General features: G+C 37.0%; 3 protein-coding genes and 1 long non-coding RNA gene across 6 annotated transcripts in view; 3 read left to right on the top strand and 1 right to left on the bottom strand.

Annotated features, from left to right (window-relative positions):
* zfyve26 (zinc finger, FYVE domain containing 26) overlaps nucleotides 1-3,162 on the top strand; it is a 34,831-nt gene extending 31,669 nt beyond the window's left edge. Inside the window, exons 37-43 of one of the 2 annotated variants that reach the window (XM_038302742.1) lie at nucleotides 124-204; nucleotides 289-416; nucleotides 499-667; nucleotides 753-812; nucleotides 915-1,097; nucleotides 1,317-1,367; nucleotides 1,516-3,162. In XM_038302742.1, coding sequence (XP_038158670.1) covers nucleotides 124-204; nucleotides 289-416; nucleotides 499-667; nucleotides 753-812; nucleotides 915-1,097; nucleotides 1,317-1,367; nucleotides 1,516-1,725 — 882 coding nt within the window. In that variant the 3' untranslated portion in view covers nucleotides 1,726-3,162. The remainder of the gene's footprint in view (nucleotides 1-123; nucleotides 205-288; nucleotides 417-498; nucleotides 668-752; nucleotides 813-914; nucleotides 1,098-1,316; nucleotides 1,368-1,515) is intronic. The other variant, XM_038302744.1, reaches the window with a different exon arrangement.
* A 5-nt stretch (nucleotides 3,163-3,167) lies between these two features.
* LOC119794958 lies at nucleotides 3,168-4,358 on the top strand. The gene is made up of 2 exons (XR_005282277.1): nucleotides 3,168-3,381; nucleotides 3,682-4,358. It is a non-coding gene; the product is annotated as an uncharacterized LOC119794958 (long non-coding RNA).
* An 889-nt stretch (nucleotides 4,359-5,247) lies between these two features.
* On the bottom strand, nucleotides 5,248-17,573 carry rdh12 (retinol dehydrogenase 12). 2 transcript variants are annotated; one of them, XM_038302746.1, is made up of 7 exons: nucleotides 17,350-17,573; nucleotides 16,702-16,817; nucleotides 14,532-14,687; nucleotides 14,350-14,454; nucleotides 9,445-9,654; nucleotides 8,584-8,773; nucleotides 5,248-6,073 (listed from the first exon to the last, which is right to left on the bottom strand). In XM_038302746.1, exons 1-7 carry the CDS (start codon nucleotides 17,556-17,558, stop codon nucleotides 5,971-5,973), a joined length of 1,089 nt encoding a protein of 362 aa, XP_038158674.1. In that variant the 5' UTR covers nucleotides 17,559-17,573; the 3' UTR covers nucleotides 5,248-5,970. The 2 variants fall into 2 exon arrangements, with proteins under 2 accessions (XP_038158674.1, XP_038158673.1); XM_038302745.1 differs by having other exon boundaries at nucleotides 16,702-16,820.
* Nucleotides 17,574-18,287: 714 nt separating this feature from the next.
* Nucleotides 18,288-24,294, top strand: vti1b (vesicle transport through interaction with t-SNAREs 1B). Its single transcript, XM_038302747.1, has 6 exons — nucleotides 18,288-18,530; nucleotides 18,613-18,671; nucleotides 20,169-20,366; nucleotides 20,509-20,682; nucleotides 20,849-20,910; nucleotides 23,682-24,294. Exons 1-6 carry the CDS (start codon nucleotides 18,434-18,436, stop codon nucleotides 23,776-23,778), a joined length of 687 nt encoding a protein of 228 aa, XP_038158675.1. The 5' UTR covers nucleotides 18,288-18,433; the 3' UTR covers nucleotides 23,779-24,294.

The raw sequence follows: 24,294 nt of genomic DNA on the forward strand, positions 1-24,294 counted from the left end.
ATTCTTTGTTATCCTTTGTCACATAGAGGCAGATTCCTGTTTTTTAACTACTGTCTAAGAAAGACATCTAGATTCTACAATCACTGTTAACTTTGAAGTTAAAATCTGTTTCTTTCTGTACAGGACCACGTCCGCGCTGCCATGACCTGCATTCGCTTCTTCACTGTTGGAGCAAGCTCGTACATACAGCTGGGAGAGCAGCAGGTACTTCCAGATTCTTTTATTTTCTGCTGACAGATTTGTTCAAGTTAAACTCGTGGCTGACTTTTTACCTGAACTCTTGCTCAGCGCTGGTTGGCTAGAGCTAAAGAGCACCTGAAGACATACCTGCAGGAGCAGCAAAGCCGAGGTGCAGGAAGGAGAAAACCATCCGTCACCTCCTTTAGAAAGACCATGTCATCCAGTGATGTGTCCAGGTATCTGCTGTCAGTCCTCAGACGTTTTAAATCCCTTTGTTTTGAAACATAAAAATATCTGTTTAAATTTGTTTTTGTTTAGGCACATGAATACAATCGAGCTCCAGCTGGAGGTGACCCGTTTCCTGCATCGCTGTGAGACGGCGTCGTCCTCCGGTGCCCCGGCGGCCATCAAACCGCACTCTAAGTCTTCCAATTCACCACCAACACTGTTTGGTGGAAGCCCTATGAAGATTGAGGTCGCCTGCAAGGTAAAGCCAGATGTGATTCACGCATCTAAGGTGAAAAAAATATGTTTATTAAATCATTGCTTGTTTTGTACTTGTTGTTTTGCAGGTGATGCTTGGAGGAAAAAACATTGAAGAAGGGTTTGGCATTGCTTACAGAGTCATACAGGTATGGTTTTATAAGAGCTGAGGACGTAGCTTAATTTTTACTTGATGTTTTTTTTAATCTTTGTTCAGTTTCACCCTTTCTTTTTCTCTTATGTTCTCTTAGGACTTTCAGCTGGAGGCCCAGGCCGTCTACACCCGAGCAGGTCACAGACTTGTCCGACAGAGGCAGTATGGAGCTGTGAAGCAGCTCCTGAAATGCGTCTGCGAGTCAGGCACGGCCACCAGGCATGACTGCGACGCCCTCATCCTCAGCTGTGTCTCTATTGCAGATAAGGGACCTGCAGATGTAAGTATCAGGAAATAAAGGAAGCAAAATTTGAAATGTAAGAAAAGAAAACAATTTTCCTTTTGGAATAGGATGATTTATGTTTAAAATACAAAACAAATAATTATTATTTTAGTATAAGTCCATAATATCTACTGATATCCCATCTCATTCCATTGACATGTTTTACATTTCAGGACAAACTGACATGTTCGGATTGCTTTTTATGTTTTGGTTTAGGCCAAGGAACTGGAAACCCTCATCTTGGAGATAAAGAGCACAGAAACAAAGGTAGACTGATACTGACTCTGCCATGATTTATCCTTCACATTCAGTCATATTAAATTCAAAAACTCAACAGAAAAGCTGTTCAATTGTGATGGAACCATTCAGGACTCTTTTTTTTTTTTTTTTTTTTTTTTTTTTTTTTTGTGTGCAGATCAAAGCCTACCTGCTGTGCAGTAAACTGAGGCCAGCGTACCTGCTGGCTGTAAAGCTTGACCCTGGCCGGGCGGGCCCATTGGTCCAGGACGTCCTGCAAGCAGCTGAAGGAGCACAGGACTCTGTGATGCAGAACATCTGTCGCCAGTGGCTCTCCGAACACAGCAAGTCCCCTCAGCAACGTCAGAGCCGGCCCACTGCAAGGTAAGGGGCATAGCTGGAGTAGCAACAGAAAACTGGACTTGAAGAGAAAGGAGCCTCTGAAGAAGTTCAGGTGAATTAACACAGTATTGGACAATAAAGGATTTGCACACTTTGCGTTTGAAACACAGCAACAGTATCCCCCTACCTGCTTATTTCTATCTCCAAAAAGTGGAAAACTGCTGCAGTTATGCCTTAAAACCAATTCTCCACCACCACCAACCACAGCTGTGAAGAATCCACCCAAAGATACTGGTACACTGTGATCAGAGAACCTGATACTGTCCTAATCTGCAAGTTTTCCCCGGAGCTAAATATGAAAATTGCACAAAGTGCAAAGACTCTATTTAAAACCCTGACGCTGCATCAGCTGAACTCATTGCCACTTGATGACTTGGGCTTCCACAGACAACATGGTGTAGATTTGTGTTAAACAGGAAGAACTTTCATTTAATATAACCTGAGTTTCCCAGCAACCCAAAGAGAACCCGTCTGTGCATCAGGTTGACATTATGCAGTCCTTTTCCTTTCTAACACCAACATAACTGACACAGATTTCTGACTTTGTCTCTTTTGTTTAATTTACTGACAATTCACACATAATCGTAGCAACTTTTTTTTAGATAACTAAAACAACCCAGTTTTATTTCACAAAAGCGTCTGCTAGTGAGTTAGCAAAAACATCACACTGACTCAAAGTTTAAGAGGTCATTAGTATAGACCCTGCTTTCACTGAAGTCCATCCTTCGCAAAAGCTGTGAATCACCACTGTGCTTTATGGCAGTTTTGGAAAGACGTCACCACTTTACAGCATAAAAAAGGAAAAAATAAAAAGCACTATGAGGGTACCGAACTGAAACACACACTAATTTATGTTGATGTGTTTGTCTTCTACCTCAGCCTAAAGGGAAAAGACTCCTCTGATAAATGTTACCTGTTTATTGCCCTTATTGTCTCTGCTTTGTTTTTTTTTTATTATAATGTTTTTGGTAAAAGTGTTACAAACCCAACAACCAACTTTGCTTTTTTGACGTTTCTATCCCAGTGTTTACCTGTACAGAACATGTTTAAACCAATTTTCAGTACATTTATAAAGGAAAATGCAGGTATTTGATGAAGCTATTAGGTTATAAGGAGTTAATATACCTGTAGCAGATCCCACTCCCCATTTAGATTGATGTGGAGGCGAAGGTTAACCTGGGGGCAAATTATACCATTTTAAAACATCTTCATCTCCAAAACCTTGTAGTAAAACAATGTTTTATAAACCTTTAAACTCTTTCCAGGTTTGTATTTAAACTTTTGTTTACATAGGCAGGAAGTGGTGCATCATCCATGATCTTCCTCTTGGAAACATACACTAAAACAGAGAATGTAGTTTTTTTTTTTCCCCATTCAAAATAACCAACTAATGTAGAAGTAAACATATGTAAAAAGTAAAAAGTAAAAAATATAAACAGTATTTTTTTTTTTGTTTTTTTTTTTTTATGTTGACTTTGAATATAAATGCTTTGATTTTTACTCACTGTTTCGAACAGGAAGATAAATTGTGATGCACCGCCTCGAACAACTCTCAACATCTCTGTTTTTCACCACAAAATGTAAACATTAGTAGAGGTAAATGTTTCTAAAACAACATTAAAGGGATAGCTCAACTTTCTTAGTTGAGGCTTCATAAAATTACCTGTAATGTAGTAGAAGGAGGTCACACTGCAATATTACCAGAGTTTAAAAGTTGGCATCTTCACATTAGACCTTTTTTTGTTGACTCCTTTCATTTGCGTCTGATGAAGCTGTCAGGTTTATAAATCTGTACAAATTAAATCAATATTGCAGTAGTAATGGAAGTTTTTTGGTCAAGAGAGGACATAACAACTCAACAGTATCTTGTAAAAATGTAGATTTTACAGCTCCTCACTTTGAAGAATCAGAACCATCTCGGTCCAGGTCCCCCCCCCCCCAGGTTAGCCATTAGCTCCTGCTTCTGGTACCGACACATCTGGAGATGTAGGGTACTAACTGCTTATAACCTCTTACCAGGACCCCACTTAAAAAATAAATCTCTAATTCTAACATTTCAGGGCATTTAAGGTTTTATTAATTGAACGTATAAATTTCAGGTGGGATGCAAAAAGGGATCCACTTTTTTATGAGATCAGAAATGTTCTTGCTCATTTTAAGTCATTGTGTTTTCTTTGTCCTCACTGGAAACACTGTCAGAGTCTGTCTGTAAAATCTGTTAATGATGTGATGTAAAAATTCTAAAACAAAGTCATTAATCTGAATTTAAACCTATATCTCTGCTGCTACCTTTCCAGCTATGACTTCCAAGCACTCGGCTAGATGGGGACATTTTAGTTGCCTCTTTGCCTTGTGTCTCTGCTGCACTAAGCAGATCTGATGACAGATCTTCCTGTGATTATTATTGAACTAATTAAAGCATTTTTAGAAGTGAAATCCACCATAACCTTGAATTACTTTAACTGTTGTGTCCCATCACTGCCGCACTTTATATCTTTAAAATTATTCGGGAAAATTGTAATGCATATAATCCAGCAACTGCTAAAAAAAATGCAGGGATAAATGATTTTGAAATGTTTGTCAATTGTAAAAATAAAAGTAAAATGATCAATACCAAGATATTACTGGTGTTTGTGTTTTTTAATTCATAGGAGAATTTAAAGATGCCACACACTCAAGACTAAATAAAATATTTTAACTCCAATTTATTTCCAAATTTGCCATTGGGTTATATTTCCAAGGATTCAATTTCAGATTGTTACCAGGGGCTGCTGTAGCTTTCTGGGTGCTCAGAGTTGTGAGCATCTCACCATTCAACAACTTTTCACAAATAATCCAAATGGCTAAGGTGTCATACTAACACAAGTATGGAAGATTTTTCCTGCTGTCGTTCTATAAGCAGCAAAGGTTGCTAGGCGACAATCGACGAAGAAGAAGGAAGTTAACTAGAGGAGAAATATCTGTGCAGAAAGCATTTGATCTGAGAGGAGAAACGGATTTGATGGAGAAGGGAATATATCTGAGAGAAAGCAGAATTATTTAATGTGAGCATTACAAGTTTTGAATGCAAGTAGAGGAAATCCTGCTCACTAAAAGAAAAGGTGTGCTCTTGGTTTTTGGTAGGAAAAAATCCTCCGTGCACAGGTTCCTATTCCAGCAGCGTGATCCTGGATGAATGAAGGCAATGGACTATATGCCCAACTCCACCTCTTCCTGAACCTCAGCCAGCTTATTTGTTTCCTGTCTTTCATTACTGGACAAACTTATTAATCCAGGTATTTCTGGCTAATGTTGTCATGGTTACTGAGGTCAGACACACCTGGATTAATCAGTTTGTCCAGTAATGAAAGAAAGGAAACGAAGAGGCTGGCTGAAGTTCAAGAACTAGTGGAGTTTGGCATTGCGGAATCAGGGTTTTATGTTTTTGCAATGTGAAAGTGACTTGTCGCATGTATGGAACCAACTTTTCTGTATGAGATGCCACAAAAGCAAAGACAGAAAAACCTTTGTTGTAATGTTTCAGTTTATTTACATAAAATGTAAACATTCAACTCTTACTATGAATGTTGTTTTAGTAAAAGGCATGTCCGACTTGTATAAAACACAGAATGTAAACTCTAGGCAGCTATGCATGGGAATGCTGAGAAAGAAAAGGAGAGATCTTTGAATAGCTGTGCTTCCAGCCGGTAAACTACAAAAGGAAACCTCTGGAGACACACAGACAGAACATTAATGTCATTCAGCTCTCAAATATGGCTCACACTTGCTCTGATAAATGGTAGAATATAATCCCTGCTTCAAAGTTTTTAAATTTTTAAGAAAGTTGGCACAAGAGTTAAATAGTTTAACTGCAAATTCTGAAGAAATTAACAATATAAAATGTTAAATAAAAGGATGCTGGTCTTTTACCCTGCATTGACACCTAGTTGTATGTCACGGCATTAGAAAAAGATCAAGTTTAAGTTTTTGCGTTACTCTGTATTCACATTATGTTATGAAAATAGTCTGAAAATATGAACTGTTGATAAAGTTGACTGGTTCAAATTTAAGGAGCTGCAGCAGAGCACCGAAATAACAAACTTATTGCGTCTTAATGCACACAAAAAAAATCACATTGTTTTACACAATAAAGAAAAGGCTAAAAACCGAAAGGAAACAAATTAAATGAGTGAGAACAGAAGTGCGATGGACTCCAAGGAAGCCTGAGAAATGTGAGCAGTACAGAGGGGACTCAATCCCAGTCGATGCCAAGAAGCTCACAGCTGACGTCCCAAAGTTTGCTGGCCGTCTCCTTGCTCCTTCCCTGGGGAGCAACGAAGGCGGGGGTGCAGTCACTGAAACCAGAGGAGGAGAAAAGGACCGGTTATTATGTAAGAGCTAACAACTAGCTTCTGTTACCTTGTTGATTGTCTTTGTAAACCACTTAAATATAGGTAAAGAACGTCCTAAAGATCACTGATCTGAGCAGAATGGTGCAAACAGGACTTTTTATTCTGACATAAAAATCTAAACTGTTTATGTTCATCCTAAAACTCTGATTACCACATTAGTTTAACAAATAATCCATCTGATAAAACTAATTTTAGATTTCTTGTTTTATTATCTTTGGTACTATATACACTCTTTTTATATTGTCTGTTGTATTTTTATCTTTAATGGCCCCGTGCTTTAACTCTGCCCTTTGTACTCTATATAAGCTACTGGAACCAGAATTTCCCTGAAGGAGTAATACCAAGGGATAAATAAAGTTGAGTCTAAGTCCAAGTCTAATTCTTTATGATGATGTGTGTCATTTAATTTGGATTCAACCTAATGAGGAGAATATAGTTTGAAATGTTACAGTTTTGTAAAAGAACATGAGAGCTCTGAATAAACTTTTTTATATGTGAGATGGCAATTTTTTTTGTTAAACTGTAATTAGCTCCATATCATCTAACTTTGATGGCTTTCTGTTTGATTTTCCAACTGGCACTGGAACTTTTAGCCACTAGGGGCGCTAGACCAATAATGTCCTGATTTGGAGCCTCTAAAGAGCAGCTGTATGGAAGCAAATCGTTACCATATTTCAAATGAAAAATCATTTCCAGAAATACTTTTTTCATTTTAAGAATGTGGCTGCATTGTTTGACTAATAAATTAAATAAGTAATCAATAATCCTGTTTGCATTTTCTTCTTTAACACTGCTCATTCTTTTACTTAATTAAAATGAAAAAAAAAAAGACATTTGAGATTTACTTTTCAAAATGTACCCCAACAAAAAAGTCTGCACAGCGCATTAAATACACACCAAGTTCTGTTTACTGATAGAAAAAATAATTTAGAGCAGCAATAAGTAACATTGCTGCCTTAACATATCTTCTTCTAAGCCCCTGTGATGGTAATCTAAGGGTTGATGAGACAATTGAGGGTTCTGTCATCTCCCCCTTCCATCTCTGGTTGGAAAACCAAACTTTCTGTCTAATGACCCTAATGGTGGTCTGATGATTGATTTTATTCCTCTTACAGTGGATACATTTACTTGTTACATCAGCTCAACTAGTCAAAGAAGGAGAATGTGCCAAAGGAAGAAAAAGGTGCATGGGATATATACAGTATATACACTGTGTCCTCATATGAGCTTTTTTCATACATAATTATATATATATATATATATATATATATTTTTTTTTTTTTTTAGGTTGATGACATGGAGGAGCCAGCAAAAGAAGGGTTGTAGCTGTGACTACTATTTTCAAAATGCCCTATATGGGGAGCACAACTAAAAAATACTTGGTGCTACTTTAACATATTTCAAACTAAGCTCATAATTGGATCAATAATTGCCCAGTGTTGCTTGAAACAGAAAATATGTTGTTTTTAACATTTTTACCACAGCTCATCCTTAACCTTCAAGCTAGCTACCTGAAAAGACAGCCCGACTAATTAACCCAACAAGTAGAGGGTTTTATACCAATCCAAACAATTAAAAGTATTTATTTCCCATCTATATTATTAAACAGTAAATTATGTTGTCAGATGATCCACAGTTGAATGTCTTCCTCAGTGGTACCAAACATCAAAAGTCCAAATAGGTGGTTTATTTCTGCAATATGCTTAAAGATATCTGTTTACTGTCACTTCCTGGTATAAGTCAGGACTAATATGGTCCCGGATGGAGAGAGCAGACTCATTAATGAAAAAAACAAACAAATCTTAATTATATTACATTTTTAAAATGACTCGGTCAGGCTTATTAACTAAATTAAAAACTGTTTAGATGTTTTAAATTAGTTTTTTTAATTTTATTGTTTAAATAGTTAAACCTTACTATTAGAAGGATTTTATGCATTGATTCCTTTTTAGTGACTGCTGCTGTATGGAAATGATTCACCCCCCTGAACACAATTCCTTAGACATGCCTGATGCGATGAGTCAAGGGCTTCATCAGTTGCATCAGGTGGGCTTAAAATTAAAACATCTACAGAGATTTCTGGAGCCCATTATAACTTAAATCACAGCTTTTTAATGACTCAATGCCAAGTTTTAAAATTCCATATTAATATCAAGAAAAGCTCTTAAATGTAAAATAAACTGGACTTTAGCTTAGCTGCGGTTCTGATGCACAGAGAATTTTCTCTATCTTTAGTTTCTCATCAGACCCTGATTAAGAAGCTGCATTCTTTAATAATAAAGGAGATGTGAACATTTTACTAAAAGGCTTTTATGGTATTATGTGGACATTTCTGTGCATCTGCTTCACTTTATAAATGATTTATTAAGAACGCAGCAGAATACGATCCCACTGGTATTTTCTTTTTAAATTTTGATTTAGTCGACTTTGTTTCTTAGCCTTTTCTTTTTTACCTGAAGTGTTTCCCAGATACTGAGTGCAGCTCCTCTGCTACAGCACAGTAAATGCTGGTCTGAGCTCCTTCCTGAGGCGTTTTCAGGAACATGGAGAAGACTGTGAACAGAATCATCATGAGGGTCGAGTGTCTGGTCAGGTCTGAGTTCACCGTGCCGGGATGGACCGAGTTCACAGTCACACCGGTCCCTAAGAAAGCAAAATGACCACAGCAGAGATCTTTATATTAGTTATAGTCAAAGACCCGAGCATGCTCTGTTTATATTACCTTAATGAGAATTGAAAATATATAAATAGGCACTAAAATTACACAATTTCAATAACTTATATTAATTATATGTTGACCTTTACAAATATTTTCCCCATAGAAAGAAAAGCCATAAATGTTCAAAGTGGCTGACTTCTACCCGTTACATTTAGCTTTTTAATATCTTCTTATGTTTTAATAAAATTCACGTTAAGTTTGATAAGCTTTGGATCTGGTAGTTGTGCTAAAAGATAATCAAGTTGCATTACTTTTTCCAACTGATCCACACTAAATGAAAACAATTGACTTTTTTTTTTTTTTTTTTTTACTGTGACTTTTAAATAACAGAGAAATGACTCTGAATTATCTCCCTATCTGACACAACTGTAAACATCAGGACCTAACCCCCCATACAGGAGAAGTAGGCAATCACCTGTAGCCCCCCCAGGCTTTTTGTTAAAACAGATTTTTTTTTAATTACTATTCAAATGTTTATACTTTTAAGTGTTTTTGCTGCATTTATTGCCACATTCTTTTTTTTCTGTTCCTAACAGCAGATCATCTGTCCACTCTCCCATGTGTTGTTTGGTTTTTTGTTAACTGTGGTGTGTACCTTTTAGCCTGTGGGCCAGTTCTCTGGCAAAAAGCACATTGGCCAGTTTGCTCTGACAGTATGCTAATCCACTGTTGTAGCTGCCCTGACTGTGAAGGTCATGGAAACGGATCCAGCCAAAGTTGTGAGCCAGAGATGAGACCACCACAATGCGGGCCGGTGCGCTGCGCCTCAGCAGTCCGATCAGGAGGTACGTCAGCAGGAAGTGACCTGGCAAAACACGAGACCCATACCAACAACAGGTGTTGATTCCTAACAGTTCACATCTCCATCGTTGGTTTGAATGTTGAAGCACTGCTTTGTTGCTAAATTATGATGAGGGAAAGGATAAGGCAGAACTAGGAAAATAGAGTGGAAAAGAAAAACTAGGTTTACAATAATTTAATCAAAATTGACTAAGAACCTCCAGCAGGGCTTCATCAGATGGATACGGCCCATTTCAGACCAGCCACTGAGCCAACTGCACTTGTACAGGTGGAATTAGATTAACCCAAGCTATAGTTCCTATAAAACCTGAATGCTAATATTCTATAAGGTAAAGCCAACTACCTATTCACCATTCAAGGCTAGAGGTTGTGGTTTACTTTAATAAAAATCAACAGGGTCAGAATAAGTAGCAGAGCTTCTTTTAACTTGAAACCCCAGCACTTAAAGAAAAAAAGAGGGGAAAGTTCCTTTTTTGAGCCTTTAGCAGTGTTGGCATCATGATGTGAAAATAACCAGATCCTTTGTTCAGTAAAAAAAAAAAAATCAAAGCAGTTATTCTTTAAGTGCTAAAATACATTAAAATGTAATTTAAATCATCACAATGCTGCAGTCAATCCACTTATACTGACAAAAAAAATCACAAAAAAAAGTGGTGCTGAATAAACCAGGAGTGCATAACATATCTACTGGTGCTAGTAAGACCTAGTCAGGGCAAAAGTAGGCTTCACTCTTCTCTTCCATATCTTCTTTGCTGATTCTGAGCATACAGCTCTGGATGGTTTAAATGTGATAAAAAAAATAAAAACAAATCCAGTTACAGCAACTTTAATGGACAAATTTACCTTTAATTTGTTCACTAATATAGATTTTAGAAAGAGTTGAACTGAAAGTAAAGCATACATACCATTTTATGTTTACAATGACTTAAATACTACACATGAACCTGTAAAGGTTTTTAATAGCGACGCCGATTTTAGTATCAGTGTAACTGATCTCTGATATGCTTTTCTCTTCTTCCACTTACACATAAAAAATGAAACAATAATTACAAAAGCCACACAAGTCCAAATTTAAAAAAGTAATAAAAACATGTCTTCAATAAAACAAAACATTAAAAATAGACGGCAAATGGAGGGAGTGACAACGGATGCATTTCGTGTTATCATGGCAGTTAAATGCAATAATGAATTAAATTAATGCATGTATCGTCCATTGACAATGCAAGAAAAAAATATTTTATATGTCTTAGGCCTCACAAGTCAACATCTTTTCCTGCACAGGAATTGGGCTAACATGCTCAGCTGGGAACAACAGACCGTGTTGTAAAATGTTTTATTCATCATTTTGTGCAGGATTAATAAAAATAACTTCTTCATAACAGGAACAAACGGCTTGAAAGAGGACATGAACGAGTTTTTGATGAAAAGATGTGTTTGGAAAGCTCTCATGAATAGAATAAAAGCATTTAGGATCTTACTATTCGACTTGAATAGACAAAAAAAAAGCATTCTATTCGTTTTTTTTCTTTTTCCGAGTTTAAAAGTAACTTTGGTCAGAATGAAAAGAAATTCAGATTAAGGTTTTTGTAAATATCCAAAAATACTTTGATCTCTTCATTCTTCACTTTGACTACTTTTAGAAATATTAAATCCAAACATAATTACTATAAACCTTTTTAATTAATAAAAATATATTTATTATTACAAAACAAATCCTATGAACACTTTATCCAGATCAAAAATATAGGCGTAGTCTGCATAATTTCTTCAAAGAAGGGAGACAGAGGGATTTATTTAACCCCTTAGCTCCCATCCCTCCTGGGAGGAGCTGAAAGCCACACCTCCTGTGCCTGTTGACTGACACTACTTTTCAAAATAATATGCTAATTTGTTACTGCAATGGGCTCATGTCTGATTCTTTAGCTGTGGAGGTCAGAGGAAGGACTACACTAAGATAATGCACTACTGTCTGGATCACAGTATTACAGTGTGAAATCTGTAGCAGCCCATTAGAAAGACTCACACTCAGGGACAACTGGAACTTAAAACATAGACAGAAATAAACAATTATTATGGAAGACTTTCAGGCAAGTAAAAAGTTAATATTAGGGATGCAGGTTACCAATTAATAAATTAATCGTAAGTTGAATGATGTTAATACTAATTAATTGATAAGAAGCCATCTATTTTTAGGAACATTACCTTTCCATATCATGACGGGGTAAATATTATTTTTACAATATGCTAAATAAAATTACATTATTTATTATATTTTAACTATTTATATACTTAAAAAAGTTTCCTTGCACAATAACAAAACAGGAATCTATTAGGTTGGGAAAAAAAGATCAATAAAATAAATGAAACGCAATTCCCAAGGTGCAAAGATGTAAAACTATATTACAGGGTTTGTCGCTCTGATCTACTGTCAGACTATAGCCCCTTTTACACTACCCTTTTGAAACCATAGCGAAATCGGTCTGAGCATGATAACCCAGATAACTTTTGTGTGTAAATGGCACGCAAAACTTAACCGGACCGTGCAAGACACAACCGAACTGCGCTAAACTGGTACTAGTTCATGGGTAGGGCTCGGCGCGGTTCAGTTCTGGCTCAGTTCTCAGACACCAAAGAGCGCAGGAGCAGGCCGCGTCATTTCCTTAGTCAGCCTCCGTAATCATGAAATTTCAGACAGTCATAAAAATCTAGCTTCCCTACTGTGCCACACAATTACAAGTGATGATTCTGCTTAGCAGTGTGATGAACCTCAACTCCTGTCTTTGTTTCCTGCGTCTGTGAACCCCGTATCCACTTCCCAAAAGCCGACTGTCAAGTAAATTCACCAAAGGCTGCCTTCCTTGCCTGACTCACCACAAACAACGAAATACTGCATCATAATGATAACAAAACATAACTTCCTGAATGATACGGGCACTGCCATGTTGGTTTGCTTGTTTACCTCTAGAGAGCAGTAGTACCGTAGATCGCCACTAGGAGGCGAGGAGCCATGCTAGTGGGGTGTATAAGCGATCATAAGAAACCAAGCTCAGCACGGTTAACTTATCTAATGAAGTGGATGCTAACAGTGATATAGCTCTGTGATTAGCATTATCCCATATTTAGTGCTGGGAGAGAGTTTGTGCTATTAGCAGTACTTTTAAATGGGTTGTTCAGAGGAATGGTAAAACTTGCCGCTATGAAGAGCATTCGCTCACAAAACCCTTTTTCAAACTTACATGCTTTTTGCTAGCATATCTTTTTCATGTGAAAAAACATTTGTAACGCCCTCCATCTTTTTATCATCAAATCCCAAATTTTCTAGCACAACAGAAAAGTTACGCTGCTCTGCCACACAGCATGGCTAAATACAGAGACGGGAAGTAACGAAGTACAAATACTTCATTACTGTACTCAAGTAGATTTTTCTGATATTTTTACTTTACTTTACTACTTATTTTTATGGCGACTTTTTACTTCTACTCCTTACATTTTTACACAAATATCTGTACTTTCTACTCCTTACATTTTAAAAATTGGCTCGTTACTTTAGTTTTGAATCATTTCAATGGAGTTACCATTATTATTTTTCACGTCATCAATACCAAATTCTGTCTAATTGGATGGGAATCTACGTTGCATTTGACGCACCACTACAAGATGAATTGATTCGGCGGTATTCATTGGCGGCAAATCATTGCAGCTTGGTGGCGGTGGCGTTAGCATAGTAGCATGGACGACGAGATGATTGAAAATGAACACAACGGAGATCTAGTCCTATTGGCAGACATCCATTTAAAATGTAGGCAACGGCATGAACAAAGTGGTTTCTACTTTTACTTTTATACTTTAAGTAAATTTACAAGCCTGTACTTTGTTACTTTTACTTGAGTAAAGAAGTTTAATCAGTACTTCCACTTTTACCAGAGTATTTTTTAACACAAGTATCTGTACTTTTACTCAAGTACGGAAAGTGAGTACTTTTGCCATCTCTGGCTAAATATGAGCTATTTAGGTAATAATTTCAGGAGTTTATCAACTTTTCATATTTACAAACAGAGACGACTAAAGTTAATTTTACATCTTTGTAAACCATTAAACAGGATAAAGAATCCCGAACTAGACTGGATTGATTCACGTTTCTGCTCAAGCGTTAATATGCTACAGTTTTTCTTCTGTTGCAATGCCAGTAAGCCTATAGTAAAGAATGAACAGCAGCGCCCTCTAGTGAATGGCAGTACCACTACAACACTTAAAGAAATTCCTTTCAAGCTGATGTTATCATTAAAACAGATGGAACACATTTTAATCTAATAAACCATTAATCAACAACTATTTTTTAAGTTTATTATTCTTTTAAATCCCTAGTTAATGTCTTAATTCAATGAAAATAACTAGAAATGCATCGATCAGAGTTACTGGCCTATTTCTAAACTCCATTTTGGCCAATTTGGATTTCTTGATAATCAGTAAAAAAATAAGACATCATACAATCATTTAAATACTATCACTGCTTGTGTGTTTTTTTTCATGTTTTAAAGATACTTGGCTTGCTTAGAAAAGGCTGCTTTTGTTTGAAAACATCAAAAAAAGAAAAATTCAACAGCTCTCTGCTGAAAATCGAACAAACTCTCCTTAAAAAGATGTTGAGATGCAAACAAAAACATTTTTACAAATCTTTTTTTAGGGCAGAAGGACCTACCTAAATGGTTAACTCCAATATGCATCTCAAAGCCATCCATGGTTTTGGTGTACGGGCACATCATCACTCCAGCATTGTTGATCAGTATATGGAGATGGTTGACCTCTGTTTGAAACAAAGCATGTGTAAATGACAGTAAATTCAAACTGGTTGTGAACTCTGAGACCCACTGATTCACTCGCCTCTCAGGAGTTTCTGTGCAAATGCTCGTATGGAGCAGGTGTCTGCCAAATCGAGCTCTCGTACTTCCACCTTGGCTTCAGGATATGCCACTCGTATGCTGGCAGCCGCCTCTTCGCCCTTTTCAACGTCTCGGCACGCCATAATCACACGAGCGCCTGAGATGTTAACAAAAGAATTAGAACTAAATTTAAAAAAAAAAGGAATCAGATTTAATAACCAGCCTTAAAAGGGGAGGGGATTAGGGAAATGTCAAACTTAAACTGAAATCATATATATTTGGTAGCCTAGTCAGTGACCACCAAACCCCCCTAAAGCTGAACATGACAAGCTGTTCAAAATCTAATCCGGGGCATAAAGCTAATTGGTATAAACCAGCTGCCTGGCTTGAATACATGCTGTTACATAAGAAACACAGCTGGTTTCCAATATGCCGACATAATAGGAAAGAAACGTGAAATTAGCAAACATAACTGGTCTACGTCCGTGTATCTAAAGTGACATACCAGGCAGAGAAAGCATGAATTTAGAAAGAGCTACAGGGATCCACAGCCCAGGCCAGAGAATCCGTTAATACAGGAGCTATTATTCAATGGCAAGAAAACTATCGTTGAAAGGAAGCTATAGGAAATACTTTTCACAAATGTAGCGGACAGTAGGAGATGAGTGAAGAAAAAAAAAAAAAGACAGCCGTGGAGGAAAAGGTGTAGCTGCTTTTAGATCATCAATATATATCCATCCCCATTTCTGACTTGTGATAAACTAAAAGGGCTCAACAGAGAAAGGTATAGTGGAGGATGTTCTTTTTCCGGGTGGATCATCAAAATAAGTGGTCCTTGTAATTGTCAATCATTCTGGTGATCCGTTTATCTAAGGCCGCCCTACGTGCTCGTCCCCATTTTCACTTATCGGTGGTGAGTCTGACATATTGGAAAATGTGCAAATCTTCTTTTGGAAAGTAAGCTTGTATGAGTGATGCAACATTTTTTATGTGCATTTTGTTTTTTAAGTGGAGAGGGCTAGTCTTCAAAAATGTGTGAAAACCCTTCACTATAGATTTAAGTAGTTCTACAGATATTACACCCCTGATCCACCTTACGAGTTAGTTATAACCACTGTTAACTGTTTTTTAAGATCTCAGAATATGGAGTGATTTTTCTGCCAAAACTTTGTGTACAAAAATCAAGTCAAGTTGCGTTTCCCCGTCAGATACTGGTTTCCCCTGCATCTCTGCTATGGCAAGCCAAGAATGCCACTATTCGCATCTAATTCACCGCGCAAGCGACAGGAAACGTGCATGCTCGCTAAAGGTAACAGCCGCCCTGTGCTCGCGCCACTGGGGAACTACGGAGAGCATGAACGATCAAATGTTAGCCTATATGGAGAAAGGAGGAAATCAGGAAGCATGGATGGAAAGATAGATAGCAGCTTGACGTAACACCGGCACATTTCAGTTGTTTTGTATGGCGCCTCCTGCTGTCAGTTATTCAGAATGACAATTCTCCATGTATCACGTGACTTTTGGCAGAAACTTACCGCAGAGTGTGAATAACTGTCTCGTACGCGAGGAGAGGCTGTTTGTATGTGAGCATATTTTCAGTGCGATGTTAGTGTGCGGTTTGTAAAACAAATTTTTGTGTGTGTGCAACATTTAAGGACAGTTTTTAAAAAAAAAAGTTTTATTTGTGTATGACATTAGAGGAGAGTTTCTAACACAAGTTTTATTTGGGAACAATATGATTTATTTGAGTGCAACATGTTTATTTGGGAGTGATAAGATTTGTTTGTGTGAAACATGCTTTATGCATTTGCAACATGCATTTTTGTACACAACGTTTTGGCAGAAAAATCGCTCCATTTCAGAAGGAGCCAGCAGCAGAAGCTAAGACGTGTGAGAAAAGACAGCCCTTGTCGCTTACGTGTCTTCATTAAACAAAGCCTAACCCTATCATCTAAAAGTACAAACTGATCAGAAATGCATAGTAGTGTATATTATCCAAAGTTATGGACTATAAAGGGCTTTGAAGCATGCACATGGTTTAAAATGACCCAGTCTATTTACTATGACTAATGTGCAAGGAGATTCAATTATAATAGTTCAGAAGATAAAATAGTGGTTCTTATGTGACAAAATATTGCATTTCTACTTTTCCCAATGATGGCAATGCCAACCTCGCATTGCCAGGTCCAGGGCAGTCTCCTTCCCAATTCCTGAGTTGGCCCCAGTGATGAGCACCGTCTTCCCATCCAGACGAGCCGTGGATCTGCAAACAGCTCCTGCTGCATATCTTCTGTGTAGACGGAGACAGTTGGGTAAGATAATGCAGACAGAGCAATTTAATTTAAAGCACTAATTAAGTCCATGTTCCTCCATCCTAACCTCATTAGGATTGAACATTTAAGCTCGCAGGGTTAATTATTTATAGGAAAACATGGCATAAGCGTGACCCACGCCACCGTGCAGGACCGCCTCATAACCAATAGTGTGATGAAGTTATGCATGCAAATATAGCCCCTCCCACGCTCTACCTCCTGATTGGCCGAGCCGCTCAGACGGAAGACCGCCGGATCATTTACGTGCAAATACTCAAAGTCTCCATCAATTTGTTTTATTGATTTCCACATTCCTTCGTTATGTACTAAACTTAGAAACGCATCCATAAAAAAATGCGACTGGAATACAACTCTGCCATAGAAATAAGCTAAAAGGTTGATATTATCTTTGCAAATGGGCAATGTGGTACCAATTAAAGCAATATCTGATGATCCAAAGCATAATCGGCCCGAGATGTGGATTCATACCAGAATATAACTACTTACCGTATATGTGGAGCGAATAAAATCACCAACAGCGTCACCACCCCGAGCCCCAGGATTATTAATAAGACGAACATATCTACCAGGATGTCTCTTCCAGAAAGATGCGGATGAGGTGTGTAGGCAGCAGAACAGCTGATGTCAAAGCAGAACGGGGCGCAAGGCACATAAGGGTGGGAGGGGGGGCAGACTTGCAGTTCGAATGGAATCATGGGATTGTAGTTTTTAAGGTCAACCCCAAAAATACATCATGGCCCTATGTATTTATCATAACAGGAGATAATAAAACGGGGTGGAGGTAAAAGGCATAACATGAAGAAAAATTATATAGAAATACAGGGGAAAAATGACTTATTGACTAAATAAAATCAATTCAAAGGGAAAAAAACTTTGCACCTATGTTAATATTAAAATAAAAGCCTGTCAATTTTTAATAATATTTATTGTAAGAAACATAAAACGTTATTCGTTTTTTAAATAATTTTTTTGGAATTTAGAGGATGTCTGTACCAAGACAAAGGGTTAAATTAAAAAAATAACTACGGCCTTTTATGTTTTATTAGTGGCGATCACATTAATAAATTGTTATTATAATATGGATTAAAAATGGAGGTTTCGGGGTTTCATCTTTAGATCATTTCAAAATGTAATTATCCTATTTATTTTAAATAAGTAATGTTAAGATGTAGGCTAAATTCCTTTAAGCGCACATATTTTTTTTTTTTAACTACATTTCCTGGAGAATTCCAATAAGCTGTCCACGATAATGCCTGTTTAAAACTATGGCATCAGCGCTTTCTTAGTGGTATTCAGAAATATTTGATAATGAATATATGCATGAATTTACCTTTAAGATAAGAATCTAAATTCATTCAAATTCCATATACATCTAAAGAACATTTAAATTTTTTAATAGAAGTTTAAGGCGCTAAAAGACACGAGGACCTTCATGCGGAAGTCTCGGGGTTCTTATTATTACCAAAGCAGAACTAGCATATTTTCCTAAACTTCTAAACCTAATTGTTATTTTTCTCTTTGAAAAAAGAAAAAAGTTTATTGATTCTGACAGCCTACTGATTAGTTGAATATGTCGTCGGAGGAATTTGAGAAGTTGCACGAGATGTACAGGTCGCTGTATGATGAGCTGAAGCTAATACCAGACAGAGCCCTGAAAAGCCACGGAGGTAAACAGTGTGAACACCCTACATATGAGCAATAAAGGCAGTCTGTGCTGTGAATAATGGATCTGTGCTGTCTCAAATACAGAGGAGAGGAAGAGGCTTGTGAGGACATTTGATGAGAGGCAGGGGGAGGCCGAGGAAGTGGTGAGTTACTCAGTTTGTTTACTTTTTAAATCTTCAACTCGGAACAAAAAAATAATAATTTAACAGTTAGGAAACTCGTCTTTATTATTATTATATATATATTTTTTTTTTGGAAAATTTATTTTATGACAATCGATCAGGTTACAATCTATAACTTTAACGTATTTCATGAGATTTAAATTGATAGAAAAACTCAAAGTAAAGTAGAGAGACTGGAAGCATTGTTTTCGAAATATTTCAACCTATCCATTCTCCTTATAAATTTGGCTCAAGCCCAGCCAGACTGGACCCTGCTTCCCAGAATGTTTTAACTGGATTATAGTCAGAAATATGTCTAGGCCATATTTATATACAAGTAGAGCTTGATCAAAGTCATAGTTTCATGAGGAACCTCCCAAGTCTTAAGTCATTTATGTCCACCAAGAGTTTTTCTCCCAGGATGGCGCTGTGTTGGAGCCAATTTCATCCACTGCAAACAACTATGTTGGAGCTCTGTATTCTTTATTTCTTCATCCATTTGAATTGTGTTAATTTCTAAATATATATTTTTTGCGTTATTTACAGAGTTTATTTGCAGGTTAATAATTGTTTTTATTTATCTTTGGTTTATTGTTTTTCTTATTTTATTTTTGTAATGGTTGAGGTAGGACGGGAAGTGATGTGGATCAGTCCACTTTCTATAAGTGTAGGGGCCAGGGAAAGGACCAGCAGGCAGTTTGGGTTCTATGGTTTTTACCAGTGCAAGACAGGTTAGAAAAAAGAAAAGTTTTTACTCTTTAATTGTTGGTAAAAATAGAAAATAAACCATCCAGAACCATCATCAAGACTGGACATTGAAACTTCTTTTGCCTGCGTATAGAAACTTGACCCCAGTGCCTTATTAGTGGCTTAATTGGAACTTTAATTGGATGTTTGGCCTGGCACACAATCACAACTACATATTTGCATGTAATATTTTTGAGAAAATGATGTTTCCTGTTCCAAACATAAAGGTTTGTTTGTATTTCACCATTCTTTTGTTCCCGTTTTTTCCACAAACCTGTAACATATAAATGTTAACAAACAATATCCTAAAGTCTCCTGAGAGGGATGGGACTAATATAAGGATTAATTAAGGAAAAGTAAGTGGTTTGGAAAATATGCGTTCAGTGCAACAATTTCACATTATTCTCACGTTTTAGACTAAATTTGGATTAATCCTTATTTCTTCCACCATTGTTGCATTTATATTGAGTTGGCTGGGTGGATATAAAAAAAAATTTGTTTTCAGGTTTTAAGTATAGAATGTATAGAAATGTATAGAAAACCTTGCTTCCTGTCTGTCCACCTAACAGTCATGCAGTACTTGGTGTTGATCTATCATATTAACCCTATTAAAATGCAATGCTGTATACACACTTTACATGGGAATTTTAGTTCTTTAGTTTTAGTTCTTCTTCTTCGCTTCACTCTTTCTGGGAATCACTGTGTTTTCTATTCTTTCGATTCTATCTGCAGTTACAAGGAATGGAAGAGGAGCTGCGTGGTGCCCCTTCTTCATACAGAAATGCAATGGGTGCCAAGCTGCGCCTTTACCGCAGAGATCTCGGCAAGTTGCAGAGGGACATGAAAAACTCTACACCTGGGTTCAGCACCTCCTCTCAAACAGTACAGGGAAGCCATCAGAGCGTTTATTCATCACAAAATCAACAAAGTGTGAGTAATAGGTAGAATACGTCCCATATTACTTTTGAAATCCTTTGATTCTGTCATTACTTTCAGTGTTGTTGTTTTTTTAAGACTTTTCCCCAAAATTAAAGCATGTATTTGATTATGTTACTTTTATCTACCTCTGCAGACACACTTGCAGTCCCAGAGAACTCTTCTACTCCAGGGAACAGAGTACCTGAACAATGCCAGCCAGAGTATTGAGCGCAGTCAGCGCATCGCTGCAGAGACGGATCAGATCGGCACAGATATCACTGAGGAGCTGGGGGAGCAGAGGGAGCAGCTGGACCGAACCAGATACAGAGTGAGTTGAAACCATGCCCTTTGTGGGTGGCATTGAGCTGGTCTGTGGGGAAAATATTATGTGCCCTCATTCACATTATAGCGGATAAGTGGAACTTCTTGTGTCTTCTTTAAGTCTAGATTTATGCATGTTATATAAAATATTTTTTGTTTTGTTCTTTGTATAGCTGGAAAATACAGGAGAGAACCTGAGCAAAAGCAGAAAAGTTCTTCGTGCCATGTCACGACGGTGAGTATCACAAAATTAACATATAACAACACAACTGATTATAAACAATAAAATTCTTAATATAGATTTTTTTATTTTATTTAGTTCCCTCCTTTTTTATACTGAAGAATGTTTCCTGGAAATTTGAACAACTTGTCTGTGATGTCTTTTTTTCCCCCTTGGTATTAATAATTTGTGAAACAAGGGCCCATTTTTCTTTTTCGCTCTTCAAAGTGGGAAAGAGAAATGTACCTGCCATTCAGAAAGAGATGTGTTTTGATTTTTCTAAGTCAGAAAATGGCTGAAAAATATCGACTTGTTTAATCCTGCACATACCGACAGTCAGAGCATTAAAAAGAATAAAAAATGAACTTGAAACAAAACTCTTGCTATTAACAAACACAGGAGGCATGTTTTTAGGTGTAATATAAAGAATATTTATTAAGTAGGGTAGAGAGTCAGTGATTCTTTTGGTATATTTCTTTTTTTAAAGGTCCTTTTAGAGGCTGTGGCATTATGGTAGACTCAAAAAAATCAAAGTAAGGTTTTCATTGGGACTATTAAAAAGACAATTAGCAAAAATATATGTCCAGACCTGCTTAGACATGGTTCTTCAGAAAAAGAGAGCTCTGTTCTATGGCCATCAGTCGCCAGACCCACTTCTAGACAAAATTACTTACTTTGATAACTGCTAACTGTTGACATACATCTACCATGAATTCTAATACAGGTAGAGAGCTTTATGAAAGGGGAAAAAAAACAAACTAAAAATATATTTTTGAACTAATATCAATGCCCATTTTGATGATGATAATACAGTTTATAACGTAAAGGTGCTTCTTCATTATTACTGTAAAAGCTCTGTACTGAAACTTTACTGTGTCACCACCTGGATTTATCCCAGCAAATGGGTACACGCCTCACATTGTATTATTACTTATGGGCCATTATGTTTCAGCTGGAAAAAACTTTTACAACTAGGGCTGGGTAAAAAAATCGATTTAATCGATTTTCTAATCGATTCCTTTACATTTTTGCAGAACCGATGTCTAGGGAATGAGATCGATTAGTTTTATAGTGACGCACGTGACGTCCACAATCAAATAAGCAGGAAAGATTCACTCAAGCAGGAAAGATGCACTCCTTCAAGTCAGACAGCTGCAAGTATAGCCAAGAGGTTGACTGAAGACATTAATAAATGGGGACTGACCAGCAAACACCCTGTAGTTGTTACAGACAACTCCGCAAATATGGTTTGTGTCACATCTGTTTGCTGGAGGCTTCACTTTTTCACTTTTCACAAACAAGTTTGTGATGTTCACATCTCAAGCTTAAACTGTCTGATTTACAAGTTTGCACTTTGTGTTTAATGTGACAGGAAAAAATAAAATACATGAGTATTTTGAAACACAGTTTAGCCACTTTTATTATTGTAAAAACAGATCAAAATTAATCGATTTAGAACTGTATGAATCAAAATCGAATCGATTCAGGACTTTGGCGAAAATACCCCGTCCTATTTACAACCCTGGCTCATGCAGTGAGTTGCTTCTCATTTCTTAAACAACCGTGTTGAACGACACATCCCATGGAAAAGATGTCAGTTTGTTTCAGAGGGATGAAACCATTGGAAATCATAGGTTAGGAACTGTCCAACACATTATTAGAAACCGTAAGGATGGTGGGGACCCATTGTCTTTGAATGAAAAAAAAAAGTGGCTGAAAAAATTTTTTCTGAATAATTGTGGTCGGGGATCACATTGAGATTTAGTGAAATCAAGTTGAAGAAAAACGAAATCTGGGCTATGTTCCATAATGAAAGTAAGATGATTTACATACGCTTGATGTAAGGAGAAATCAGCAGATTGGGACTGAACAGCTGTGTAGTCTTAAGAAAACCACAGACCAGTGATGCTAACTGGTTTGCGCTGTGGAGCAATGGAAGGAGGTCAGCGGTCTGATGAGTCCAGATTGACTCTGTTCCAGAACGATGGGGACATCAGGGTTAGGAGAGGCAGGTGAAGCAAAGTACCCGCATGCCTAGTGCCAACTGTATAAGGCTGTGGGGTCATTGATATGATGTAGGGTTGCTGCAGTTGGTCAGGTCTATGTTCAGCAATTGTATGTGCTCAAAGAACCAGGCATAATTTTCACGCCTGGATTGACTATTCAAACTTTAACCCCATTGAGAATCTTTGGGATGTGTCATTGCAAGAGCCTAGTGAAGAATGAATGCAACACTGGGAAGAAAGTTTGCCGAAACAATTCAACAGCGAATACGTGTCGTAATCAAAGCTAAATGTTTTCCAACAAATTATAGAAGTGTTTGGCTTTTTTTTTTTTTGGTCTGGCAGTATAAATTATAATACTGTTTTGTGTGGAATGACTCTAACTAAATAAGTTTAAACTAATGACAAAACTAGTATTTTTCCTTTCTCAGTCACTTTAATTTGTAATTGATTATTATATCAGTCTTACAATCAGTAATTTTCCAAATTTACTTTAATCCAAATGATGATAAAAAGTTAACTGTGATGCAATAAAAGAAAAATATAGTTATGGAGACTCAGGTTTTCTACGTCTATATTTAACCGGTTAACTCGTTATGCAGCTGGAAAAATATTCTGAGTGAAGCTAATTGTTTGGTTGTTTATTCTTTCCAAAGCACCAAACAATTTGAACATGGCAATGTTGTCCTCTCTTGGATCTGTTTTGGATGTGGTTGAATACTTTTGTAGATGTTCATTAATGTTGCAGCCAGAGTTTTTTTATATTTCTTTTCTGTCTTATAGGTTGATGACAAACAAGCTGTTGTTGGGTGTCATCATTTTAATGGAACTAGCCATTCTGGGCGCTGTGATTTACCTGAAGTTCTTCCGAAAAAAATGAAGAAGACATCATCTCCATACAGGGCGAGCTCTGAATCAAGAGCAAAGCCTTGGGGACTTTCTACCACTTTCCTTTTCAGCTATCCAGTGGCAATAATCCTCTGTTGTTCCTGTCACTGCATTGATGCAGTGACCTTTTTCTAGTATAGGGTTTATGTTCATGAGTTAGTGGGACAAGGATGGCAAATAACTAACGCTGTTAATGGACCAGAACCACAGAAATGCTCTAAACTTGCATTTGAAATCTTTAAGCTGCTTGTTGATGCCTGTGATGTCCTGCACGATGATGAAGAAAAGGAGGAGGATGATCTGGATATGTAAGCCACAAATGATGAAAATGAATATTAACATAGAAACCATGAACTGACACCAGCTGAATCTGTTTTGTAGCATTGACCTGAATGTGAACTCTGGAAAGAAATCCTGCTTTATTCTTTGATCAAATACACATCTAATCACTGTACTCTCAGGAGCCCTTATTTAAAAGTATTAATGTTAATAAAACAGTTTGAGCTCA

The sequence above is a fragment of the Cyprinodon tularosa genome, unplaced genomic scaffold (assembly GCF_016077235.1).
Source record: "Cyprinodon tularosa strain WSP-4 unplaced genomic scaffold, ASM1607723v1 ctg499, whole genome shotgun sequence".
NCBI lineage: Eukaryota > Metazoa > Chordata > Actinopteri > Cyprinodontiformes > Cyprinodontidae > Cyprinodon > Cyprinodon tularosa.